Source organism: Salminus brasiliensis, chromosome 19 (assembly GCF_030463535.1).
Source record: "Salminus brasiliensis chromosome 19, fSalBra1.hap2, whole genome shotgun sequence".
Taxonomy (NCBI): domain Eukaryota; kingdom Metazoa; phylum Chordata; class Actinopteri; order Characiformes; family Bryconidae; genus Salminus; species Salminus brasiliensis.
The window spans coordinates 10,025,382-10,050,170 of record NC_132896.1 but is presented as its reverse complement, the minus strand read 5'-3'; the positions used below and the strand labels follow the sequence as shown (position 1 = coordinate 10,050,170).

The 24,789-nt window shown below is 39.7% G+C and overlaps 2 protein-coding genes across 7 annotated transcripts in view; both read right to left on the bottom strand.

Moving 5' to 3' along the window:
- Positions 1-208: 208 nt before the first annotated feature.
- On the bottom strand, positions 209-11,042 carry matr3l1.2 (matrin 3-like 1.2). 3 transcript variants are annotated; one of them, XM_072663389.1, is made up of 21 exons: positions 10,957-11,042; positions 7,984-8,899; positions 7,457-7,518; positions 7,241-7,279; positions 6,987-7,090; positions 6,833-6,891; positions 6,586-6,699; positions 6,357-6,482; positions 5,982-6,143; positions 5,721-5,845; positions 5,100-5,631; positions 4,844-4,964; positions 4,591-4,610; positions 3,905-4,027; positions 3,091-3,219; positions 2,876-2,995; positions 2,644-2,774; positions 1,602-1,902; positions 1,297-1,465; positions 1,093-1,208; positions 209-594 (listed from the first exon to the last, which is right to left on the bottom strand). In XM_072663389.1, exons 2-21 carry the CDS (start codon positions 8,734-8,736, stop codon positions 541-543), a joined length of 3,360 nt encoding a protein of 1,119 aa, XP_072519490.1. In that variant the 5' UTR covers positions 8,737-8,899; positions 10,957-11,042; the 3' UTR covers positions 209-540. The 3 variants fall into 3 exon arrangements, with proteins under 3 accessions (XP_072519490.1, XP_072519488.1, XP_072519489.1); XM_072663387.1 differs by lacking the exon at positions 10,957-11,042 and adding an exon at positions 9,011-10,931; XM_072663388.1 differs by lacking the exon at positions 10,957-11,042 and adding an exon at positions 10,037-10,931.
- Positions 11,043-16,517: 5,475 nt separating this feature from the next.
- The window catches only part of htr4 (5-hydroxytryptamine receptor 4), a 75,985-nt gene continuing 67,713 nt past the window's right edge, over positions 16,518-24,789 (bottom strand). For 3 of the 4 annotated variants that reach the window (XM_072663486.1, XM_072663488.1, XM_072663489.1), the window contains one exon: positions 16,518-20,422. In XM_072663486.1, the coding sequence (XP_072519587.1) occupies positions 20,335-20,422 (88 nt within the window). In that variant the 3' untranslated portion in view covers positions 16,518-20,334. The remainder of the gene's footprint in view (positions 20,423-24,789) is intronic. The other variant, XM_072663487.1, reaches the window with a different exon arrangement.

Genomic DNA, 24,789 nt, shown 5'->3' with positions numbered 1-24,789 from the left:
TGAGACAATGCAAGCATCTATTTCACACACTAAACCTGAGCAGTTTGTTTAATCAAACACATGTGCTCTTTTATACACTAGAAATTAACACAAATTGTAAAGACGTCTTAATGTGTACCTTTAGTAAACTATGCATTAGGGTAGCCATCATTTAATTTAAGACCCTAGTTTGGTATTTTTTCTCCTAAAAGAACATTAGGCCATTGCATGCAGTTTAGACAATTTAATCCAGATTTACCACAGCATGAAATGTAAAGTAAAAATCAAAGACGGTTGTGAAACAAAGCTTTATTGCCTGTTTGTAGACCAGAAAATGCAGTCATTGTCAGGAATGGTTTAATATAGCAAGAAACGTCTATCAAGACAAAAAGAGAGACTAACAGGAAATAAGGCATTTGATGGCTCTCCATTAGTATTCACATTAGATAAAAAAACAAAAACAAAAAAAACAAATTTTTAGATTAAATAAACTTGACTGAACTAAAGGACAACTCATGCATGATCAAATACTGTACAATAACAATGACATTTCCCATAACTTCAGTTCTTCCCATCGCCACTCTGTGCTTTGGCCTTCTCCTTTTCCAAGTGTTTCTAAAAAGAGTAAAAAAAAACCCAAAACAAAAGGGTTAAAGTCTGTAATTTAGTAAAGTGTATATATATATATATATATATATATATATATATATATATATATATATATATATATATATATATATATATATATATATATATATATATATATACACACACACACACACACACACACACACACACACACACACATTGCAAACAGAAACACATTCTCCCTCCACTGTATTACAAGCTCTGCTTTGACACCCTGGAGGGCTTGTGCACAGGATGGAAAATACATGTACATATGCATATAATGACTATTTAAATAAATAAATAAATAAATACATTTAATTAAATAAATCCCTGGGAAACAAACATGCGGCTGGAGAATTTTTACATCAACATTTCTTATAATTTTTGTTTTTTTGGCACTTCCCAGACACTTGCACTTCAACACTAAACTGCCCCCTCCAAACAGCTCTTTCTGATAAATCAAGGGGCTACATATTAAAGCACCTTAAGTTTGTCATAGTGTGCCTGGCTGCTGCAGTGGACCTTCTTAGCAGTGTCTTCATTGGAGTAAAAAAGGAAGCAGACTCTGCAGTAGTATCCCATCTTCACAAACTCCACACCTGCAATCAAATAAAAAGGCCAAAAGTGTTATACGCTAATAATAATGAAAAATATCTACATATTTAGATTGTCAAAATGTTGTCTTACCAACTGGGACATTTGGTTCATATGGTCCCAGAGTGTTTAGGGCGGTTTCATGATTTTTCACAGGCTGTGCAGGAACAGTAGGGGCTTCATTATTCTCCTGGCTCTTCTCAGGTGCACCATACAGCTCAGCAGCAGCAGCGTCATCATCAGAATCGTCATTTTCACAAGTCTGCTTAACAGGGATCAATAGAATAAGGCTGAAAAGGAAACACCAGTCTACATATTGCCCTTACATATTAAGCAAGAAAAATAATAAGCATCACAGAAACAATCATTTTATCAATACAGGCTCTCATCAAAATAACCTGGGAAGGAGATTCAGCTGCATCTCTGCTAGTTTCCTCTGTATTCTCAAGGTTCATTTCAGCTGCACTCTCGCTAGGCTCAGCTTGGGTTTCATTCTCCTCCTGCTGCTTCTCCTCTGCGGACACATCCTCAGCGTTGTCCGCACAGGACATTTCCTCTTTGACTTTCTTGGTCGGGGGCTCTTCATCCTTGCTGCTGTTAGTTTTGACCGAGGAGCTGACCTGAGTTTCTGTCTCTTCGTCAGAGTGCTCCCTCTTGGATGGTCGTTTGTCTTCTGGCTCTGGGGCTGGAGGTCTGTGTCTGCCAAGTTGGAAAGTGAATTAAACAAGCAATCTTTATCTTCATTAAAAAAATACACTGAGGGTGATCCTTATTGTTAATGCAGTATTTACAGTTCAAAGAGACTGTTAAAGGAAATTTAATTGGAATTTAAGTTTAAATTAAAAATGAACAAAAATACATGAACATATTAACAGCATATTTTAAAAGCAGTGTGATTGCATAGGAAGGCAAACCTGAAAGCTAAACATGACATTTCAACAAGAGTCTTCATAAAGAAAACAGAGCTGGCTACTCAAAGTTAACTAGCGAAACAAAACAAAATTTTTCTAGATGCTTGGAATTGTGCAAGCTAAAACCAGGGTTGTGAGATGCAGGAAATCAGCATCCAGACTATGCTCACTAGTAGTTTTTTGCAGGTGAGACAGTGTGAAAAGACAATTTCATGGGTAGCAGTATAAGTGATATCAGAATGATTCAAAAGCAGCTTTTGGTCAGTTGTTTTGAATATATGACTGGCTATAGAAGTATGTATATTACAACTTGGAGAAGTTTGTTCTGGTGAGATATTAAATGATGGTCAATAGAAACAAGGTTGTTTTCGAGAAAATTTACTGCTTTCCAAAAAGTCTGAATGAATCAGTACAGAATGCCACCAAAGTACACCCCACAGGTCCAAGGGCAATATTAAAATACCAAGTAAATGACATGCTTTTACTTTACAAAAATACAAAAAAAAACCAACAAAAAAACGCTACCAACCCCTGTTTGAGATGTTTGTATTTCCTGCTAATATAGACGACTAGACGTTTGCCTTGAAACTTTGGTGGATTGTCTTTGGAGGCCTCAACAAATCTCTCAGCATCCTCACCCCTCTCCATCTCAATGAAACACTGGAATTAAACACAAAGCCAGACATTACCTTACTTTATAGACAAAGCTAGAGAAAGATGGATGTGTAAATAAATAAGGACACTTGGGGTGAGCCCATTACCTCATTGCGAATCCTATTCAAAAAGTACCGCCTGATTTTCCCAAAAGGTTCTGCAATTTTCAGTAGGGATGCATCTGATTTAAAAGGTGGAATATGTCCAATATAAACTACTTTTCCATTCTGTGAAAGGTGAAGAAATAGACATTAAAAAGATGTTAAAACCCTTTAACTGAAAAGTACATTTCTAAATAAAGGAGGTTCTGAATGGTTCTTACCTGGATGGTTGGGTAGACCTGAGAATGATAAATTTTTACTGCTTTTCCGCACACAGATGGTGTGACATTTCCATTGTAGAAACGAACCATTGCTCTGGCTTCCTGTTCACTAGAAAGTTCCAGAAAGGCCTTGAACACAAAACACAATTATATTTCAAAAACTGTTAATATCCTGCAAGAGTGCTTGCTGCACCAACTAATGTGAACTGAGAGAAAGAGAGAATGCTTAATCAGATGCTTCAATGTTTAACTATAAAGAGTCTTTGCTCAATTTTTTAGCCATAATGTCTGTTTTTGAGACATCCTCACAAAGTTCCACTGTTCCACTTGTCTCAGTGTAAAGCACACAGTTTAAATGACATACACTCACAAGCATTTCCTGCAGATCTCTCTGGAGCAGATTATTCCACTGTACCCCATCCCAAATGTGTTATTGAATTAGTCAGCCACTGAAGAACACTAAACTCATTGCCATGTGCCTCAGTTTCAGGCAGCTTTTGCTTTGTGACACAGCAATATCTAAATAGGTCGTGGCATTCAATGGAACTAAGCCCTTTCATAAACAAGGTGTATCTATCTGCAGTGCATGTAGCCTATAGTCTACAATCTGTAGAAACCTGATTTCTGTCTGCAGGTCCTTTCACTGTGCATGTGCTCTGCAGTGCTACATTTCTACTAAACAGAACTCATCAATGTACAAATAAATGAAGGAACCACTCCAACAAACTCCTGACCTGTACAATGCACTGGTGACTGATCAAAATTTAAACCAGGTAAATCTTAGTGTGATCTAGAAGTTTATAAGAAAACTTGCCTCAGGTCTCACATTCAGGACCAGGTGTCGCACCACTTTCCCAAAGGGCTTGGCCAGAGACAGGATCTCATCAAGGTAATCATAGCCGCGCCTAAACCCAACCACATTCACGACTCTTAGGCCCTGTAAACAAAGTTAGTTAATATATAAATTCAACAGTAAAGAAGATACTGTTGTTGTTAAAGTTCATCAGGGACAGCAGCAGTGCCCAGGTTTGTAAATACTCTACGCATTAACATTACACTTTAGACACTACATCACTGGTACATCTTGTAGGTGCACAGTTAGAGACTATAGCATATATAGACCTTTTCCCATGTACAGTTTGTATTAGGCCTAATCACTGCTCAGTTTGCAGGATCACTGCTGGCTGGATATTAACCCAACAGTAACAAAGACTAACATCAGCATAATACCTACTATGCTGGTAACAATGTGCTGAGAAAGGTATACCACCCCAATAATATTTTGTCAGCAGTGGTCCCATAGTTGTGCCTCCCCGTTGTTGGACAAGAAAGGCAGTGGATGATTTGATAACATAACAACAGTTAGTATGGTTGTCATACCTAATATTGAATTTTTTTAAATCAATCAAAAACAGTATAAAAACAGTGCATAAAGCAATGAAACAGCACTTAAATAATCAACATGCTTAACAACTAATATAGTAAAGAAGTGATACCTACTCCACTTTCCTTTGATTTTCCTAAAAACAGATAAGAAAAGTGTTGTCATATTGGTGAGAGCTATACGCATCAATTAACATGTTGCCCATGCTACAATCAGCTGCCCAGAAATGCTACTAATGCCAAAACACTAACATGTTTATTCCAACTTGTTTATACCACCATATATGGTATTTCTGCTGAACACAATTAGCAAGGATAAGATATACTGCGCTACTGAATTACACCAGAAAAATTAATTCAAAGGAAGTACCTGAAGAGCTTCTAGCCCTAGATTTTGAGTCATGCCTTTCTGCATCTTCCTCCTCTGCTAGCTCATCCAGAGTCACAAACTCATCCATATTTTCAGGAAAGTCAGATTCTTCAAACCCTTCCTAATAAAACACAGATGGATGATTTTAGGGCATTATTAATCTCCATTCCACCCCAAGTTCCCCAAAATCACCAGTATCTGCAGGCTGATGCCTGTGTACAGCCTGGATCTACTCTATTTTTTAGTTCTCGCTTACCAGTTCACTCAAGTCCTCTGACGCATTCTCATGATCATCCTCAGCTTGTTCTACTTCATCCTGGTCATCTGTGTCTTTGTGCACCTCTGGGGTGTCCTGATCTGCTTCATGTTCAGCTGGCTCCTCTGACTGAGCCTCTGCCTCTTCAGGCATCTCTGTGCTCTCAGCATTGTGCGTGTCATCATCTGCTGGCTCCATCCCTGAGTCCTCATAGTCCAGTGGGACTTCTGGATTTGATTCCTCTTCAATGGCTTCTTCTGCTTGAGATTTAATGCTGGCCTTCTCCACAGCTTCATTTTCATCATGAGCCTCCACAACACCTTCCACTTCATCACCAGACCCCTCTGCAATTACCTCCTTGTGTTCCTTATCAGGTTTTAACTCGTCTGTCTTTTCAGTCGAGCGTTCTTTGGATCTGGAGCTTGTGGTCCTTGTAGACTTGGACGAGGTTTTGTAACCACTTCTGCTACTGCCCTTTCGGCTGCCTTCATCTCTGCCCTGTCTTACTTTGTCATCATTTTCAGATGGAACTCTGGAAAAACAGTTCAGATTTCAGGTTTTTTTTTTTGGTAATTTCTCCCAAGCAAAGATTTTTCAGTAGGTCACAGAGGTAATACTCACGTTAAATTCTTGTACTTGGTGCAGATATTCAGACGGATGGATCTGCGGTCAATAGTCAGTGGATTAAGACTAAAGTACTTTACTAACATATCTGCATCTCCTGCACTGCTCATTTGCACAAATGCCTGTAACGTATGTGCAAAAAAATCCATTAAACATAATTTAACTACACAACTGTAAACGTGCACATTACAGTATTGAAAAATGTGAAAAATAGAAGTGATACAAAACAAACAACATGCTGGAGAACAGCTTTTTTACCTCATCATTCAAGAAAAGATGTTTTTCAACCGTGCCAAATCGACGAGCTACTGTGAGTAACTCCATTTTCTTCTCAGCCTCTCTTGGCAAATTGGAAAAGAACACCACAGGGCTGGTTCCAGCCTTCACATTTTTATTGTCTCTGTCTGGTCTGTCATCTTTCTACAAAGCATAAACGGCATTTATTAAATAAATGCTTTCCCACTGTTTACAGTGCATTGAATTTTTAAATTATTGAAGTAATCAAAACAATATAAACCATATTAGTTATTGAAAAGTCAAGGTTATATTTTAAAGTAGATTTTAACCTTACATAATATACTATATATTAATATACTATTTCTTGCATTTTCTTACTTAATTGTGTGCTCTTACCTCAATCACCAACAGCTCCTTGGATATGTAGATATGCACTTCTTTCCCATGTAAAGTGGCAGGCTTCTTATGATAATGATTAGACATTGCCAGAGCCTCCTCATGAGACTGAAGCTCCAGAAAGGCCTACCAAACAAAGAAAAAAAAATGGCAACAATACACTATATTACACATATAAGTACTGTGATGAGCCATCATAATGCAATGGTTCACAAGTGCATAAAGTTACCTTGTTCTTGAGCACAAGGTGTTCACAGATAGTACCAAATGGACGGGCTAGAGCAAACAGGTTGGATAACGCTGGCTTCCGTTCATATTTGACCACTACCACCCTGCTTCTAACCTTAAAGAGATAATAATAATAATAATAATAATAATAATAATAAATTGCAATACTTATTTATTTATTTATTTTAAGAAGATATCAATACGGCTACTGCACAGCTTTGTGAGAGGATCAAAAAGAGGATTATTACCTTAGGTGTCATAGAATATGACTGCGTTTTACTTGTCATACCCATACCAGAATCAGAGCCTGTATTGGAAAAGAGAAAACAAGAGCAATCAGTTAGTCTAACTAATAAAGAGATGAAGACCTAGAAAACTCAAATGGACACATAGCCATATTACCCCAGTTTGAACTCATTCCTGTTCTCTGCCTCACACCACCAGAAGGAGCAGCCCCAAGTAACCTTTCAGATCTTCCTCTTGATTCAAAAGAGAGGGACCCCGACCTAAAAGGGAATAAAGAAAGTTACAAACATACCTGTTCTACACAAAGACAAAATGCTTACACCAGCAATTAGGGTGCAACACCCCAGCATTGTAGCCTTGGGATGCTAACTGGCACAATTGAATATTGCAGTTACTATATGAATACATACATTCGTCCAGACGGCATTTGCGGATCCCAATCTGGGTACCTAAGAAAGAAACATTCAGAAATGGAAAATCAAATCAAACAATCAGCAAAAGCAGCAGATTATGAATAGTTAGTAGCCAGAAGAGTACTGAAGTTGTACTGTAGTTGTGAACTCATTTAACCCTTAACTTAATGACAGAATGATATATATTTAGGGAAACAATTTAGATGTACATACAATTGCAGGAGGACTCTCCTGTTTTCGGCATGCCGCATTCCTGTTGTGTGTTGATTCCATTCCTGCAAAGGAACCCCAAAAAGCCACAGTAAGGTTTCTTTTACTGAAAATTACTAAAATATGATACCATCTGACCTACCATCTCAAAAAATAATCTATTTTAAACCATTTCAGCAATCAAAAACAAGTGAATTTGAGCTCCTTTGCACCTAAACAAATCAACAGCTTTAACATCTCACTCCAGAGGACATGTCAAGGTATCATGTCAAGGTTTTTCACATACTAAAAGATTTGGAATTATTTGAAATTATATAAAGACAAGGACCGTGCAAATAAAGGACAAGAGCTATATAGACTAAATACAGACACTGAAAGAGCTTCACCCTGCATGCGTGCAAATTAATATTCTAAGACTGGATGAACAAGACGCACTGATGACCAAATTTTCCATATAGGTGTTCTTTGCAAATAGGTTGGCGAAAGAAAGTGCATGTTCAAAAAAAAAACAAGTGTACTGAACTACTCACCATGGTCGAATGTACATCAAAGTCACAAAGGCAGCACACATGAGGAAACATTTGTGGCATGACTCCCAAGAAATCTTGTATTTTTCCCTGAGACGGAGCTCCAATTCTTCGCTGCATAAAGAGATCGTCAGACGTTGAAGATGAGCCCATGCCAAGGTCACGATAGCGGTCAGTGGAAAGATCAGAATACCGTCTGTCTCTGCTGCTGTTGCCATATTCAAGCATATCATACCCACGAGTAGAGACATCTTGCATTGAACTGTAGCCAAAATTGCCCTGGGAGGTGCGGCTCTGACTCTGCCCCGTGGAGAGGTCCAGACGTCCTCCCTGCATGTCTCCCCAGTCATCACGCCCTCCTCTATATGAAGTGTCTGAGGAGAGCGACGGCAGGTCACCTGACAGATTCTTACGATTCTTAAGTTGCATGATAAGATGGGGCAGCGTCTCCACACTGATGTTTTCCTCTGGAACCTGGGCCAGCACATCCAGGTCGGTGGGCGAGAGACCAAGACTAGCAAACAGCTTCATGGTATTGCTAAGGTGGCTACCCACTCTGCGGGGCAGCTGAGAGTTATGGTCTTGTCCGACCCCTCCACCCAAGCCCACCATGCCGCCGACATGCTGGGAAGCGGAGCTGTAGGGATCAGGGTTAGACTCACTCATGTTATAGTTTAAAGTTTCAGCGGCAGCCAAGAGCCCACGGCCGACAGCAAAGCCTTTCTGACCACCATCTGGGGTCAGCTTTTGGGACATGGCTTTGAAACTGTTGGGCTTCAGATAGATGATAAAAAGAAACGAATGAATCAGATGATCAAATTGTTCCAAGAAGGACAGTCCGTGGATAAAAGTCCAAGTGCCAAAGATAAGCCAACGTTGAGAAAGGGTAGGTCCTCTTCAATGACAGTACGAAACAGGTCTGCAGAAAGACAATGGAGCAGTGATTTCTAGCATGCCCTCAATTGTTCAGCAGTGCCACAGGAAAGCAAGTCAGTGAACTCTACAAATTTAGACAATGAAAAGAACTAACAGCTGACATGATAAACTGCCCAACTGCTACATGCCATATTGGTATGAAGATCTACAGGAAAGACAATATGGATTATTTAGTGTGTAACAGAGCTTTGAAGAGAAATGTTAAGATTTAGAACTACGCATATCCTTCAAATGTCAGGAAGGAAAGAGAGCATTGCATATCGCAGTCAGGAGAGGAAAACCAGAGACATGATGCACGTGATCGTCTTTTTTTTTTATAGCCAGAGAACTATGGGAGAAGCAATCAACAATGCTTCTCAGTTGGGCAGGAACGTGTCAGGCATAAAGTACTTTATCTCCAGATGTTGTCCTTTTATTTGAAAAAGAAATGCAATCCTGCAAACAACTGGATAGCCTTTAATTGGAAGCAGATTTAGAAACAGCAGTGAGCATGTAAAGAAGCACATGGAGTTACCAGATTAACAGATCAACAAGGCATTTTCTCTTCAGCCAAAGACAGCTACACACTTAATGGTCACCAAGGATCAGAATGACTTTCATAATAGAAATAAAAAACCCATATTGCCAAGTCTACTCACTCCTAGACAGACTTACAAGTATAAAATCACAGCATCAGAAAGTTGTGCTGCAGCCGAATGAATGATTTTAACATGATCAAGTCATTACAAGCCAAATTCTGAGTGTTTATATGTTGTCAATTTCTTTATCAAGAAGCTAAGTGTCGTGGTGCTGTCAGGACCACATTTCACAGAATAATGCTAACGCCAGCACGCCCCCCAGACACGGGAGTGTGATGCCCACTCTGACCAACCGCCACGAAACGCATAACCAGAGGAGGAGAGGTCTCTCTGAAAGAGATCTCTCCATGCATGTGGGAAACGAAATGCGAAAGAAAAAAGTTACAGCGTTGTTGTGTTCACCTACTTCACCACACTACAGATGGTGCTTCATAAGTCTGGAGTACCGCACCCTACAACCACAGCATGTCTGGATGGGGACACCCCGCCACCCTCTATAGCCTTAGCTAGTTTGGTCAACCAGCAGCTACATTTACACTTACATTTATGGCATCCAGAGCGCCTTACAAGATTGCTGGTATTACAGTTGTGGGCCAATGTAGTGTTAGGAGTCTTGCCCAAGGACTCTTATTGGTGTAGTGCAGCATAGTCACCCACACCGGGAATTGAACCCCAGTCTCCCACATGCTGTGGTAGCTCACTGGCCAATAGTGGTGTTTTCTGTTGCGCCACACCAACCAGCAGCTACAGACGAACTGATGAACAGAAAGAAGACGACAGGACAAGACAGGTAAGAAGCAGTCTCTTATTAATAGCCTTGCATGCAAAGTGTTCAGCACTGGAGTGTGTAAGCTGGAGGATGTGTGAAGTTAAGAGGTTTAGGACCGTACGGCGGTGACAGGAGGAGCCAGGTTCTCGTTTCGTTGCTAAAGCGCAAATAGAGACCAAGTGAGTGTTATTTCAGAGGAAAGCAGAATTGTTATTAGTCATTTCTGTTTCATCGTTTGATATAGAAAGCTAAATCCAACAATAAAACAACCAACACTAGCTAGCTAATCAACTCCAGACTCGCTAAGCTAAGCTAAGCTAACTTGCAAACATCTAGCTAGCTCATAAAGCTAGCGCAACATAAACTATCTAGAAAAATGGTTGAGTCTCTAAATTTTAGCTAGTGCTACTATCTAGGAGAATTTCGAAACCCTAAAAAGGACCGTTGTTTTCCTTTACAATGTAATATCACGACACAGCAGCACAAAATATAGCTATATTCTTAATGTGAATCCAACAGAGCAGCGGCCCCGTTAGTGACTGTTAGCCTCTCAGCTATAGCTACCTTGAGAGAGACAGCTCAGGAATTCGCTAGACATGTTCACACAACCGCACTTTAGTCATGACTTTACACACAACGTGAAGATGAGAAATTGTTAGCTCTCTTTATTCAGACTGATGAACATCAACTTACATTTTGTTGGTGTGTTTTTTTTTTCTTCTTCTCAAGCTGCAAAACTGAAAGAACGGCAAACGTCGCGACGCGAATCAGCCGATTGACTTCCTCCGCTGATTCGATTTTTTCCCCCACACGAGGAGCACACTGACATCTAGAGCCTGGGTTCACTTTATCCGTCTGTTTCTTCATATCCTGCACATCTGTACACATTCACTCCTATTTAGCTCCTTTCACAATGTTTTTATCTACATTTTTAAATCTACGCTCTTGTTTAGTAATTATTAATCTCGTTTATGAATGTTTTATATTGTATCTTTCTTTAATTAATATATTATTCTGTAAAAAATATATTAGTTTACGGTGTTATAGAGATTTACACTTTCCAAAACATTGTACGTGTAATTGTATTGCTTTACAAAATAAACAGATTCTGATTTACCCCTTCACACATTTCATCTGTAAACTGTAATTGCAGTACAGAACAGCAGAGGGCAGACAAGGCCTTTCACATAAACAGTGTGTGTGTGTGTGTGTGTGTGTGTGTGTGTGTGTATATATATATATATATATATATATATATATACACACATATTAGTGCAATGACTGTAGAAAAGCCTTGACAGTGCAATGTCTCTGTCTCTACAGCCATTGGTGCAATTTATATATATATAAAGAAGGAGAAAGGAACACTTTCAGTAAAAAATCAGTGTAAATTTGATTCTATTCTGATTTTATTGATTAATTTTAATTAATTTTGGAGCATTTCTGCTCATTATAAATTATGTCAAAAAGTGAAAACGGCAAGAATAATTTTGTGTAACAGTGATGATATATATCATATAGGCCACAGTACTGTGCAATAGATTTAGGCACCTGTGAAAGTTTGAATGAACAAGCTTCTTATCTGGGCAGTACATGTTTATTTGCTCATTAAGACACTTATATTAGAATAAATACAAATTACATTCATACAAAAAGTAGTTTTACATCATTGTGTAAAACCTGGTTTGGTAAATCAGTGCTGAATGGTGTTAAATCAGGTGAGCTGGTGAGGGAATTAAACACGTGGTGGCTGGGGGAGTCCAGGAGAAATCTGGAAACCGGGATTTGTTCTCCAAACTAGCTCACAAGATCTTCACTACTTTCTTTAAAATGAGAAATGACTGTTCCTTTTTAATGAGTTTATGTTTACCTGCATCTGTCCTAATGTGGACAGTAAGAACTCTCCCATTCCTGAGAGAAATGCTTAAATAAATAAATGACCGTAGGTGACTAAAGCTTCTGCACACTGCTGTATAAACACACACATAGAAAAAAGGTTATGTTGTAGGAATTAGTGAAACTGTACTGACAAAACCCAACAGTTTACAGTTCCTCTGCCCCTTTTCTTGCCCTTTGTCCAGCTTTGAGATATCATCTGCATTCAAGAAATGCAAAAACAGACTAATTCCTGCCAAACCTACTGACTAGAAAGTCTAATTTAAAATATTGCAGATTACATGTCACATTAAAAAATGCATGAAAACATCTGTCTAGAAATAAAGACATGGGGGGGGGGGGGGCTATGGAGTTTGAATCTAAGTGCTTTAGGCAGTGATGAAGTGTCAACTAAGGATAAACATCCATTGAAATCTCAGAGCTCTAGCAGTTTTCCCATGGGGGAAAAGTCTGCTCAGTGCATCAATGTGACAAAGTAACGGTCAATCGGCTGGACAGTTGAGAAAACAGAAATAGAAAAGTGACGCGTCTGATTTATTAAGCAGCAATCTTTAAAATAGTGGAAGCAAGATGTGGAAATACCAGCAGTGAGTCATAAATACGCCCGCAGGCTTTGCTCTTCAGCTCGGGTCAAAGTTATAAACCTCTGCTGGAGATAATAGGTTCCCGGGCAGATTCCACTGCCTCTATGCCATGACAGCAGAAGCAATTGATAAGACAGAATGGAGGCTCTCCAACAATACTTAGCTTTGAAATCATTTATCCCTGAATGACTAATCAAACGACTGCAACAAAGGCTGGCAGCTGTTTGTTTAAATAACGGTTGAGCCTTGATTGCCCAGTGTGTTCTGAAGAGAGAGACTCCTTATTACCAAGTCCCTTCTCTTAGAAGGAAGAATGACAGTTCAGTACAGTTCACTGAAGGTTCACCTCTGCCCACTTACCCCTTGACCTTCCTTCTACTTTGGATTTATTACTCCCTCTGTCTTGATTTATTGCAGCAATGCACTAAAACCCGCGTAACTGTTCTGGAGGTGAGAGATGCTGCATGTGCATGTTGCAGGAGGGGAAAAAGTCAAATCACTGGCGTTAAATCCACACAGTGAGACTGGCACTTCTCAAAGACCTGCATAGCCAGCCGGTGTGTAAGTGTAGGTAATTGCAATGGCATATTTCCTCATGGCCAAAAAACGGCATAGCTCAGTGTCGCAATTAGGAGGGATCACAGTAAGCCCAAAGCCCATTACAACACTTGACATTTCAGATTGGGGAAATGAAGCTTTTTGACTTTTTCAAGGCCAAAAAAAATGCCAGTCTTTCATCAAGGGGCTGATGAGCGAGCACTTAACTCAGCAAGTCACTCAAAAATGCAATCAGGGGAAAGACATTCCTCAGCCCCTTCAGATGTCTGCACCTCCAGCGCTCAGCACCTGCGATGCACTGAGAACCTGAGACATTATCAATCAGGCCTCAGTGATAATAATGCCAGCTGAGATATTGTGGAAGTTTATAATGATGGAGGAACTGACTGGCCAAAGAACTTTTTAACTAGCCTTAATTTTACAATTTTCCGTCAGTGACATAGCCAGACGTTGACCTTTGGGTGGGCTTTGGCAAAAGTGTGTGGGCATAATTCTTCCCCCACAAATAAGGTACAACTGCAAACCACAATATTAATCCTGCTCATATTTGACTGCCAGAAAACATCCAGAAAACCAATCCAGCTGTAATATTCACCTGCAACATCACTTCTGTGTTTTTGTAGACTGCTAATTTGACTGGGCAAACTACCAAAACAAACAAGATGCTGCCTAAATCAAGTGAATGGTGGAAAACACAAATGCTAAATTCAGAAAAATAGACTGTCAGTTTGGAGCTTGTAAGCTGTTTAAGTGGTTGTGGTCGAAAGCAACACTCTGGGAAAGGTGAGTGATATTTTTGTCCAGTAAAAAGTCTCAGTAGCATATAGCTACGTAGCTGTTTTTTACATGTGGATGAGGGTTAGCTATTATAAAATAGACTGCAGTGTTTATGTCGCCGCTAAATAAATGACACATAACCAAGTTATACAGTTTTCAGCGTTTTATTAGCTCAAAAAGTCAGAGCACATTGAAAAATCAACTTTGTGATGACGTTCATGTGCACTCATCTCTTTCCGACATGACTTGGAGGAGCATGTTCCCCGGGCGCTGGAGTTGGCTGCCCACCGCTCTGGGTGTGTGTGTGTACTCACTGCCCCTAACACGTGTGTGTGTGTGAGTGTGTGTTCACTACCAGATGGGTTAAATGCGGAGGACACATTTCGCTGTACAGTCCACACTGTACAGTGACGAATACGTGCACCTTTATCCTTTATCCTTTTATGTTAAGTTCAACTGCTTGGGGGCAGTGGTGGTTCAGTGGTTAGAGCACCACAGTAATGGCTGCCCACCGCTCCAGGCATGTGTGCTCGCCGTCACTGTGTGTGTTTGATCACTAGTGTGTATGTGTGTGTTCACTGCATGGATGGGTTAAAGGCAGGGGTCCTGTTTTGTCTTGTCCGAGCGACATAAAAATGGAGTAGTCAGTTTACTATGGATAGAATGATGAATAGCATTGTTCTACAGCAAGTTATAGATAGATTATAGATTAAGATAATGTGCACAATCAACCATGAACAGCAGCTGCAGTGTTAAAAATTAGGAGTTAGGAGCCATTCAATACCGATTCTGTCTTCTCCATGTTAAAAGGTTGAAGGCCACCTCAACTCGGGAACTCAAATCTGGTATCAAAATGATCTGTGTATTAAAATGATTACTAAAATTAGTGATCATGTGCAGCTTCTAAGTATGGAACTCTTATTTACCATAATTCAGATGTACATGAACACTGAAGATGATAACGAAGAGGATAACTAAAAAAAAGGCCTATTTTGATCACTTCAAATGCTGCTGCTTATTTACGAAAATTGAGAGAATTCATGTCCAAGCTCAGAAGCACAGAAACACCCACAGGGAGAATTTGTTCATTAGTAACTGCGAATGTGATCCATCATATTCAGTACCACTGCAGATTGGCCACAGGACCACCAAAGGCAAACACTGAACTACATAACCTACTGGGACCAGAGCTGCAGCTTGTCTCTCACGACTGAGAGTCTGTCAGTCTGTCTTCTTGGTTGTTGGAGTAAAAACAGTCATAAATGATATATGTCTCCTTTCCTGAATAATGATGTTACTCTGCTTCTCTGCAAGGCTGATTTAAACATATTGACAGATGTAAACTACTACAGAGGAGTGGAGAACTTTGGTGTCTGATAATGAATGGGAGGAAAAAGCTATTATAATGAGGTTGCAGTGTCATTTTTTATATAAAAGGCTTAAAATGTGCTTTTTCAGCTGCTTGTTGTTTTGAATCTGTGGGCATTTCCATCTTCATCATGCACTTGTATTTAGTCTAATGTGCACATGTATGGGAAGCAAGCTGTGTGGTTCATGTCCATCAGTGTCTGCAAACACAAAGTGGAACCATATGGAAGACGCGTCTGCTCCCCCAGCACTTGCCATCTTGCCCGAAGAATGCATCTCCAAATGTTAAAAAGAAATTGGCTGCAAATATTTGAAGAGGCACTACACTCATCGTTCACTTATTAGAGAAACCTACCTTGCTTTTATGAAGTCCACTTTGCCTTATAGGTCCAGTATAGAGATCGAGAAGTAGGCCTACAGAATCCATTTACTGTTGAGCACAATCAGTGGTCAGCTCTGACCAAGGAACTGTTCTTAGCACAACGGTGACACTCACATGGTACACAATCCTCCTAACCTTGGATTTCTTTCCTTTCTGTTTTCTTTCTAGCTCTTCCCTATATTTTGAGATGTCCTTTTTTCTGAGTGTTATGTCCTGGTACTGCTTGACCCAGCTGTCCACCACCTAGCTGCCTCATTGTGATGCTGTCCTGTTTTGGATCCTTGTATTGATTCATTCACACAACTCTGGTCACTGCATAGCTGTGCATATGACTATTTTACCAGAATGGACTTTCACATCAACACAATATATTGTGTACAATATATATACACAATATAATATGTTCTACGCTCACTCACATTCTCACAGGTCATGACCTGCTGTTACATTAGCTGTAGCTCTCTCACGCTTTCTGACCAGTTATTGTTGTTGTGTAATTTCATGTACTATCCAGATGAAACCCAACCCAAACAACCCCAACATTCTGACCTTTTCGCATGGGTTATATATGTATTATCTATCTCATTTGCATGTAAGGTGCTAAACTCATCAAACTTCATCTTAAGCACACAGCGGTCAAACAATGTAAAATAAAGCACCCAACACAAAAGGTTCATTATATCCCATTATCTTTAATTATCATTTATTAGAGCTGTCACATAGCAACAGAAAAAGTAATACACACAGCTCCCTGCAAGAGAAGCCTTACATGAAAATATCAATCTTTAAATCCACCAAAATAAATACTGAGTTTACAAAAGTTCTTCTACAACTTATGGGGAGATTTACAACACATTCATGCTGAGAACTTCTGCCATCGGGGCTTTGAGGTGTTACACAGTGGTGTTTGTCTGTTACTCTTTGTGTTTGTATCCGTGTGGGTGTGGGACGGGGAACCTTTGGGGGAGACTAGAGGTATGTTGGAGGCTTTTTCTGAGCAGTACTCATGCCTCAGCTTTTTCACTCTTTTTTTGACGCAGTACATCATTACCAGTCAGATAAGAGGAATCGGAGACCTACGAAGCACAATCATGTAAACAACTCACCAAACTCCCATTGCTTAACTATTTCTCACCAGCTCATTGAACCAGGCAGCGACATTCTGTTAAAAGTGCAGATTTTAAACTTTCGTTTTGGTCGTGGTAAATAGAGAAGGAGGTACTGGATTAGAATTTGAATTTGATTAAAGGTTTTCGTCACTGCTTGACATCAAAACAAAAGGAAAAACTGAAGATTGAACTGGTTGGTAACGAATGTAAATATAAACTTTTATCTAAATAGTATAGACCCAAAAAAGAAAATGTAATAAAGGTGGCCTTCTGAGGGCTAGCTTTACATAAACACCTGTCAAGGGTCAATATGCCCTATGTTCTCCAGTATGCATCCCTGTAGGCCGAGAACAGAAATCATCCTGGTTTTGGACTCGGGATCCTGAGATGTCCAAAATCCACATCAACAAAATCTCAAACCTCCTGCTTGTTTCCCAGAACACAGACAGTCAAATGCGTTCTTCTCCCAAAACTAAGCCTAAGCCTACACAGCCTCCAGACTGACACTAGTGGAAATTATGCAAGTGATTTCTTTCTTGATTGCCTCTGCTACTGAAATTGTGCTCAGTGACTTGTGGTCAAAGGGTGCTACATAATTGAAAGCTGGAAGCGTCAGTATGAACCAGGAGTATCAAAAATAACTCTCCAGAATGGCTGTTCATAATTAACATTCCACTAAAACATGCCATAATACCCAGCTGGCAAGCACGCCTGGGTACATTCGAGGTTGATGTTGCCCCAGGTAAACAGATCTTGATTGCCCTGAATCGAAGTAATTTCATCTTTTTTTTAAGTGCTTGTGATAATATTTAACATTTTCAACAATTTTGGCATGATGTGGCACATCAACTAAACTACGCAATGCTTGTTGCTTGTTTATTATGCTTGCTTAGTTTACGAGCCAAGTGCAAATTGCTGTGACCTCCCTTTGATGTGTTACGGAGTGGAATTTTGTTGACTTCAGCTGAGGCAGCATCTTCTGAAGTGTTTAAAAAAGAGAAACTTGCACAAGTACAAGTTGGCTGTGAAGGCATGACCATGTACTTTTTTTGTGAACATCATAAAACGAGAAGCCCATCGAACAGCTCTGCAGGACATTGCTCTGGATGACACTGTGCAATCCATTGTTGACTTTTACACTAAGCTGGAAGAATAATGCATTGCCTCTGACCGAAGCATATATATATAAAGGATCACACAGACCACCATCAGCTTCCTCACTTAAAAAAATACTCCTATTTACAATTCATTCAGAACAGACATAGATGCTTAGCTCTGACCTTTAGCATTTAGAGATCAGCTGGTAAAACATTTGTACAATCCCAAAGTAGAGGTTTTCTTCTCCACCTGTGAGTGTTTTGAGCTTTGTTGGTGCCAGATGCGAAGACGAGAAGGGGTCTTCCATCAGAGTGGAGCACAATAGGTGTGTAGCTGTGTTCATAGAACTCTCTCCTCTCTTTGCTTCTTGTCTTTTTATTTCCTTTTGCTTTTTTGGCTCTGTCAAGCCAACACGCCACCACGTGTAACACTTCAACACATTTGTCACACAATTATCACATTAAGCAAACCAATCACAAGAGTTTTCTTCATTCATTACCTTTCAAATTCTCCTACCGCAAGTTTGGTCTTTGATAAAATATTGGCAAACAGAATACTGTTTGATCTATGAAAACTATAATCAATATATCATAAAAAAGTGCTGTAAGTGCTTTAATTGCAGAAGAGGTCATCATTTAGGAATAAACAAAAGCATGAGGATACTGCTAATTCCTACTGGTTTGATATTCTACTGTATATAATGCTCTGACAACACTGTGTCAATACCTCCCTGTTGAATTACAATAAATTGAAAATATTTCCTCTGCTGAAATTAGCTGACACTGAAAACGTTTTACAGTTACGGATCTCTCGATATTTACATTCTTACATTCTTTAAATAAACTGAAACGATACATTTGAAAAGGGAACACTATCTGTTGCTCAAAGGGTGAGGCACAGTTGAAGGCTGAGAACGCCTCTGGTACATAGGCTGCTGTGTTTAGGAAGGACAGAACTCAGGGTTTGGCCAAGCTGGTGTGCTAGAGGAACGAATAAGATAATGAGAGAGGCATTCAGTACCGTCACAAACCGCTAGAGAAGTGCAGATCAGCGTTTCTTCGTGACACTTTTCGTTCTGCTTGAGCTTAAATAGTGGTGATTGGACACACTGTGATTGGAACTCTATGAATTTTGGAATACCATCTCAAGGTTTGGGGCAGCTGTATATAGGTTTGTTCTGTAGCATCATAAAAGCTGGATACACTGGGAAGCACTCTCTGGTGGAACTGGTCAGATTCACCACAGCTGTTATTCAGAATGGCTCGAAGCATAAAGCTATGGCACCCAAGAGCTTACAGGAGTGTTTACTGCAATGGATTAAACCCAGTGAGAGGCTTTAAATGGAACTCATTGTTAAAATAGCTCTCTGGTGATGTATGCTCACCAGGAGGCAGAGCTCTGGCCGTGTGAACATTCTGTGTGACCATGGTCAATATTCTGTATGTATTTAGCCTCGCAAACAGATTGGCACAGGAAAAGCTCTCCAACAGAAACAAGCTGAAATGTTCAGCCTATAGCAGCTGTCTATTCCATCTGTGACCACTGCGGTCATGGGTTCACACTCATATTTTAAAGACGTCATGGGCTATAGAAATGCAAATGGGTAAAAAAAACCAAAGTTTTACTGAATCATGACCTTACAATGAGGGAAAATGTTGAAGAACCCTCTACTGAAGAGAGCACAGGTTATACAGGTGATTAATTTCCCTTGTTATTCATTAAAAGGCACCTATTTAGTAACATCTATGACCACAGATGTAAGATCTGCCTACAGGAGTGGAAGGTTCTGTTTGATGCCATTGCTAAATATTATGTTAATTTGTATAAAACAAAACACACTGCTACACTTCTGTCACCGTGTCTCCATTTGAAACCCATAAAATCCAATTTAGCACAGTGTCTGTTTAGCCGTGTCTCTTCTCTGAAACAGAAATGATGTCCTGACTGCAAATTCTGCTAAACCTCCTCTAAAGTTCCTCACAAATAATGCTTGATACATGATGTTTTGGTGCTAGCCAAATAATTACAAAATAATAGTAGCAGGGGCAAAGGACGGAATCATAAACATACCAGTTTGCTGTACCACCACTCTTTTACATTAGAAATAATTACATCCAAAAATAAAAAAATCAAATACCTTTGGCAACATTGTTCACTTTCAGAGTTTGGATCAAATGCCTCAGTCCATCTCCCAGTAATTTGTTCCTACACTGCCCTGCGATAGTACATGTTGCAGGTCCTGCAGGATGCGCTGGGATGGCACCTTCCAGTATTGGTCCTGATGAAGTGGAAGCCAGTGTCAGAAGCAGGATTCCTGTGACTCTGTGTCATTTTGCACCGACAGTTTCTCCTGTTCAATATGGTTTCCATTGTGAAGAACCGAGTACCTGTGAAGTAAAAAGAGACAAAAAGCTACATCAGTTGTAGAGCTTACCTCTGTACCTGTACATCTCGGCTGCACCTCTAGCTCTGAAGTCCACGTCACGCAACAGCTTTAACTGTTGAATTATCAGCTTGATATGGAAGAGGACTCAGTCACTCCAGAATTGGAGGGAGAAAGTATATAAATTTCCGTTGCAAATTGTGCACCACAGTTGAGATATTAAACTGTTCTGAGGGAACATATAGAAGTGTAGATAATGACTGTTATTCGCAATTTTGTATGCTATTGTTTTCAAAGTAAACTCAACAAAATGATGGAAAAAGAACTTTACTGCAGCATGTAGAAACAAGTCACACTGTATTTGAAGAGAAACTCCATATCACTGCTGTCCAATAAAAAACATGCTTGCTTTTTATTGGACAATGGGGTTTTCAAGGATAGCACCATTGTAGCAGTGAAGACAATTTGAAAAAGAGTATATAAACAGTCCTGTGAAAAAAGGACCCTATTAAAAATATATTCAGTTCTATTCAGGATGTGGCCAAAAGCAAGTTTTTATGATGCAGAAATGGTATATGACTTCCATCCTTGCTTCCAGGGACACTATGTTTAAAAGATTGCATGTGATTTGCACGCTGGCAGTGATTCTGCAAGTGCATTCCCAGAAATCAGGCATGAATACTGATAACCCGATAAAGCTGATCTATAGACGCAGAGCATCTCCAAAAGTGAGGCACGTCTCACTTCTAAAGTGTTTCATTGATATTGCCTTCCATTCAACGATATTGCCTACATTATGCAGTACTACACTGAATATGAATTGTGTGCAGACAGTGATGAAGCAAAGAGAACTAGGCGGGTCTCCTGAGCTGAAGTAAAATATCTTTTTAATGTACAAAAAGCAGTTCCTTCCATTATACAGGACTGTTATATTGAAGCCTTTCTGTTGCAAATTTCTGACCCATCAATGATTTCGTTAACCTTGAGCTGGACAGCAAAAGGACATTCTTTAGCTGGTAATGGACTAATTATTGAAATGACAATGAATCAATATAGCTCCTAGCAATCTCTTGGCAACCTGAAGGTGATTTCCAGATTTCCAAGTCTATGGTAGGAATTTATAATGGGCTTCTATATACAGTAAGGGCTACGTGCAGCACAGTCAGAGCTCTTCCTGGTGCTGACGGCTGAATATGACGCCTAAACGCTGCTCTATTACCTCCATCTCTGGCAATGACCTTCTACCCCCCAAAAAAAATCATTACGAACCCTTTTGATAAACAAGCAAACCGAAAGCAATTCCTGTAGAGAAATTGGGCATGAAATTTACCTTGAAACCCTTCACCCCCTCAAAAGTCGTTAATGTTCCGGGATTTAGAAAGGAAACGTGCTACAGCAATTCAGTGAGGCAGAAAGGAGAATTGCTGCCACATTGCCGCTCTCTCACTCAACAATGTACTGTTTGTAGAGGTCCTGATCTACACAATCAAGCCTGCACTGAAAAACCCAGGGCTGGGAAAAAGCTATTCCAAAGTTTTACAAATGAACGTCACCTGAAATGTCAAATTTTCCAATACAATACCGAACGGTTGTAAACATGCCAGATTACCGCATTTTTCCTGCTTCAGTCTACTTTATGTATTTTCTCCTGTTATATTTTATTTTCACTTCTACAATTTATTTAACTGAAGCTCTGCTTTAATCAGGTATGCTACACACACTAAGCATCAGTAACAGATTAGACCATAGCCCTCTTGGAGCACCAGTCAACAAATAGGCGCATAAACATCAATGAGTCCTGCTGAGAAAGAACATGTGGTGGACTGATTTAAATTAAAAACATCCATCTTTAAAAGCGAATATCTAGGGACTTCTGTGGCAGTTATATACATGAGGGTCAGCATTTGTGCTGTCACTGCTTCTGTGGATTGTGTTGCGCTGCTGCGTGCCTGTAAATCCCACAGAGTAGAGCCAGCATGGGAGAGAGACAAAGACAGAGATGGGGATAGAGAGAAAGAGAAGGATACAGAAAGAAGAGACTAAGAGAGAGAGAGAGAGAGAGAGTGAGAGAGGGGAAGAAAGAGAAAGAGGGCTGTGTGTTTGTTTTCACTTCCGCTCCACTGACATCATTAAAGTCCAGTCACTCTTTTCAAGTCCGCTAGTTGCTGTTCCAACAGTCCATTGCAGGCCATCTGTAGTGCAACACAGCACAGACCACATCAACCTCTCCCCTGGGGTTGGGGGCTTCCCTCACTATGAAATGATGGGAACAGCTTTAGAGACATTTGCCCTGTTCATTTTCCCTCACGAAGACCCAGATAACCAGACTACCAGCTGATTTATCTGTCGTATAGGCCTTCTTCTTCTTCTTTTTTTTTAAATTTTTTTTTTTACATTTTTTGGCGTGTAGGGTGTGATGCGTAGTGCTGTGAATCTTTCCTCCTGTATCTATCATTAAAATAATACTGTGACTTGCTACAGTAGCCTTTCTGTTGGTTAAGACCAGATGGAATAGTTTTTGCGGCTCATGCGCCATGATGAGCTTGGGGCGTCCAACACCCTGTCATTTCTTTGGACCACTGAACTGGTTGGGTGACATTCATCACTGCTTATCAGGAGCACCCCACAAGCATTGCTGTTTCAGAGATGCCCAGGTGGAACTGTCAAATAGCCAAGGCCAAACTGGTCTTCAAACCTGCCTATTTCTCCCATATCCAACACAGTAACTACGAGAACACACTGTTTAGTTACTGTCGAACATACATTCAAGACCTTGAGATGTGCCAACGGTTTCCAGACCAACATGTCTTTGCTGTTTAAGTAATTTGTCCATTTTGCACATTTGTTTTTCACTTAATTTAAATCTGGCAGTAGTCAACATTCATGATGAGTGGACCAATAGAAATGTTTCAAAACAACTTGGAATAAAATCTTTGGTATCACTTTACTTGGATTGTCCACTACAGATGAACTGTCTTGGTGGCTAATTTTTCATTTATGGTGTGAACAGACTAAGGAGTGTGAACAGTACATTTTGAAACAGTTTCTCCATCCAACTTCAAATTTCAAAAAAAGGATGACAGTGTGGTTTTCTGTGATTTGTGCCCTTTAAATGCCCAATACTATGTTGCCAGTTTAAATGTTTCCTAACTGAATATGAAATCTTTGCAGCCCAACTTTTGGCTACACATGACATATCGTACATGTGCAGTGCCGAAAGGAGTTTTTACATGACAGTTTACGATACCCCACTTTTCATCTGGGCTTCAAGTTTTGTTGCTAAGTTCTTTAGCCCATGCCAAAAAAGTTCAGATGTGGAACAAAAAAAGTTAAATAACCATGGCAGGGCACTAACTAGACCTGGAGAATGGAGAATGATCATTTGGCTCTTCTAGACATTTTTACAGACATAGATATTGAAAGCAGACACTTATATTTTACCTTACCGATGATGGTTTGAATAAAGAGAAGCATAAATCCACTTAACTAAACCCACAAATGTCAAAGCTTTATAGACTCAGTCATTTTTGAGTAAAGTTACAGCTCCAAGTGAGATACATTACAGACCCTGCTCTGAAAACATAAAGCAACAGATGGAAAAAGAACACTGTGTGGTCTGTAAAAAAAACAACAAAGTGGCCCTAATTTACGTTTATAAAGTTTTCTTATCTATCCTCAAGATTGCCTTGTGATGTAGTTTTGTGAAACTAGCTCTCTGATTTCAGCCAGAAAAGAAATGCAATGTTAGCCGGAGAAACAGAGGGAAAATCTCCTGCTGTGGAAGGCTGGAATTAGCCAAGACAAGGCAAATCAAGATAACTTGCTCCACAGTATGATACCATCTGCAATTTCAGGCTAACTTAGTAGGAAGAGAGGGTAGGCAATCTATTACAAGCTCATCTACTTAGACATGTTCCATCGCATCAGAGCCTGAGAGTGCACCAGGAACAGTAGAGTCTGAAGCATAATATTCTTATTCAGATTTGGCCAAAATACTACTATTGTGATTATACTGCTACATATTGCAGTATATTGAAAATGTGTCAACAATCTTACATAGTTTATATATATTTAAACCAGAACTCAACCCCTGTAACAGCCTATGGCCAGCCTGTGGGCTGAAAGTGTTATTGCAAACTTCGGTTATCAATGTTTCTACAGAAGTCCTGTTGTTACAGACAGAGTAATTCACCTTAGTGTGAAACAAGCCTTGCTGCGTTAAGGGGTTAAGAGTAAAAAGGGATGTCTTCGGATGTATTGTTATAAGGTAGTAACAATTTTCAACATTAACATTTAACCCATTAAAGGGGGAATACATGAAAGTAGTTTACTCATTAAAGTAATATCTGAAGACTAGACTAACTATGCCAC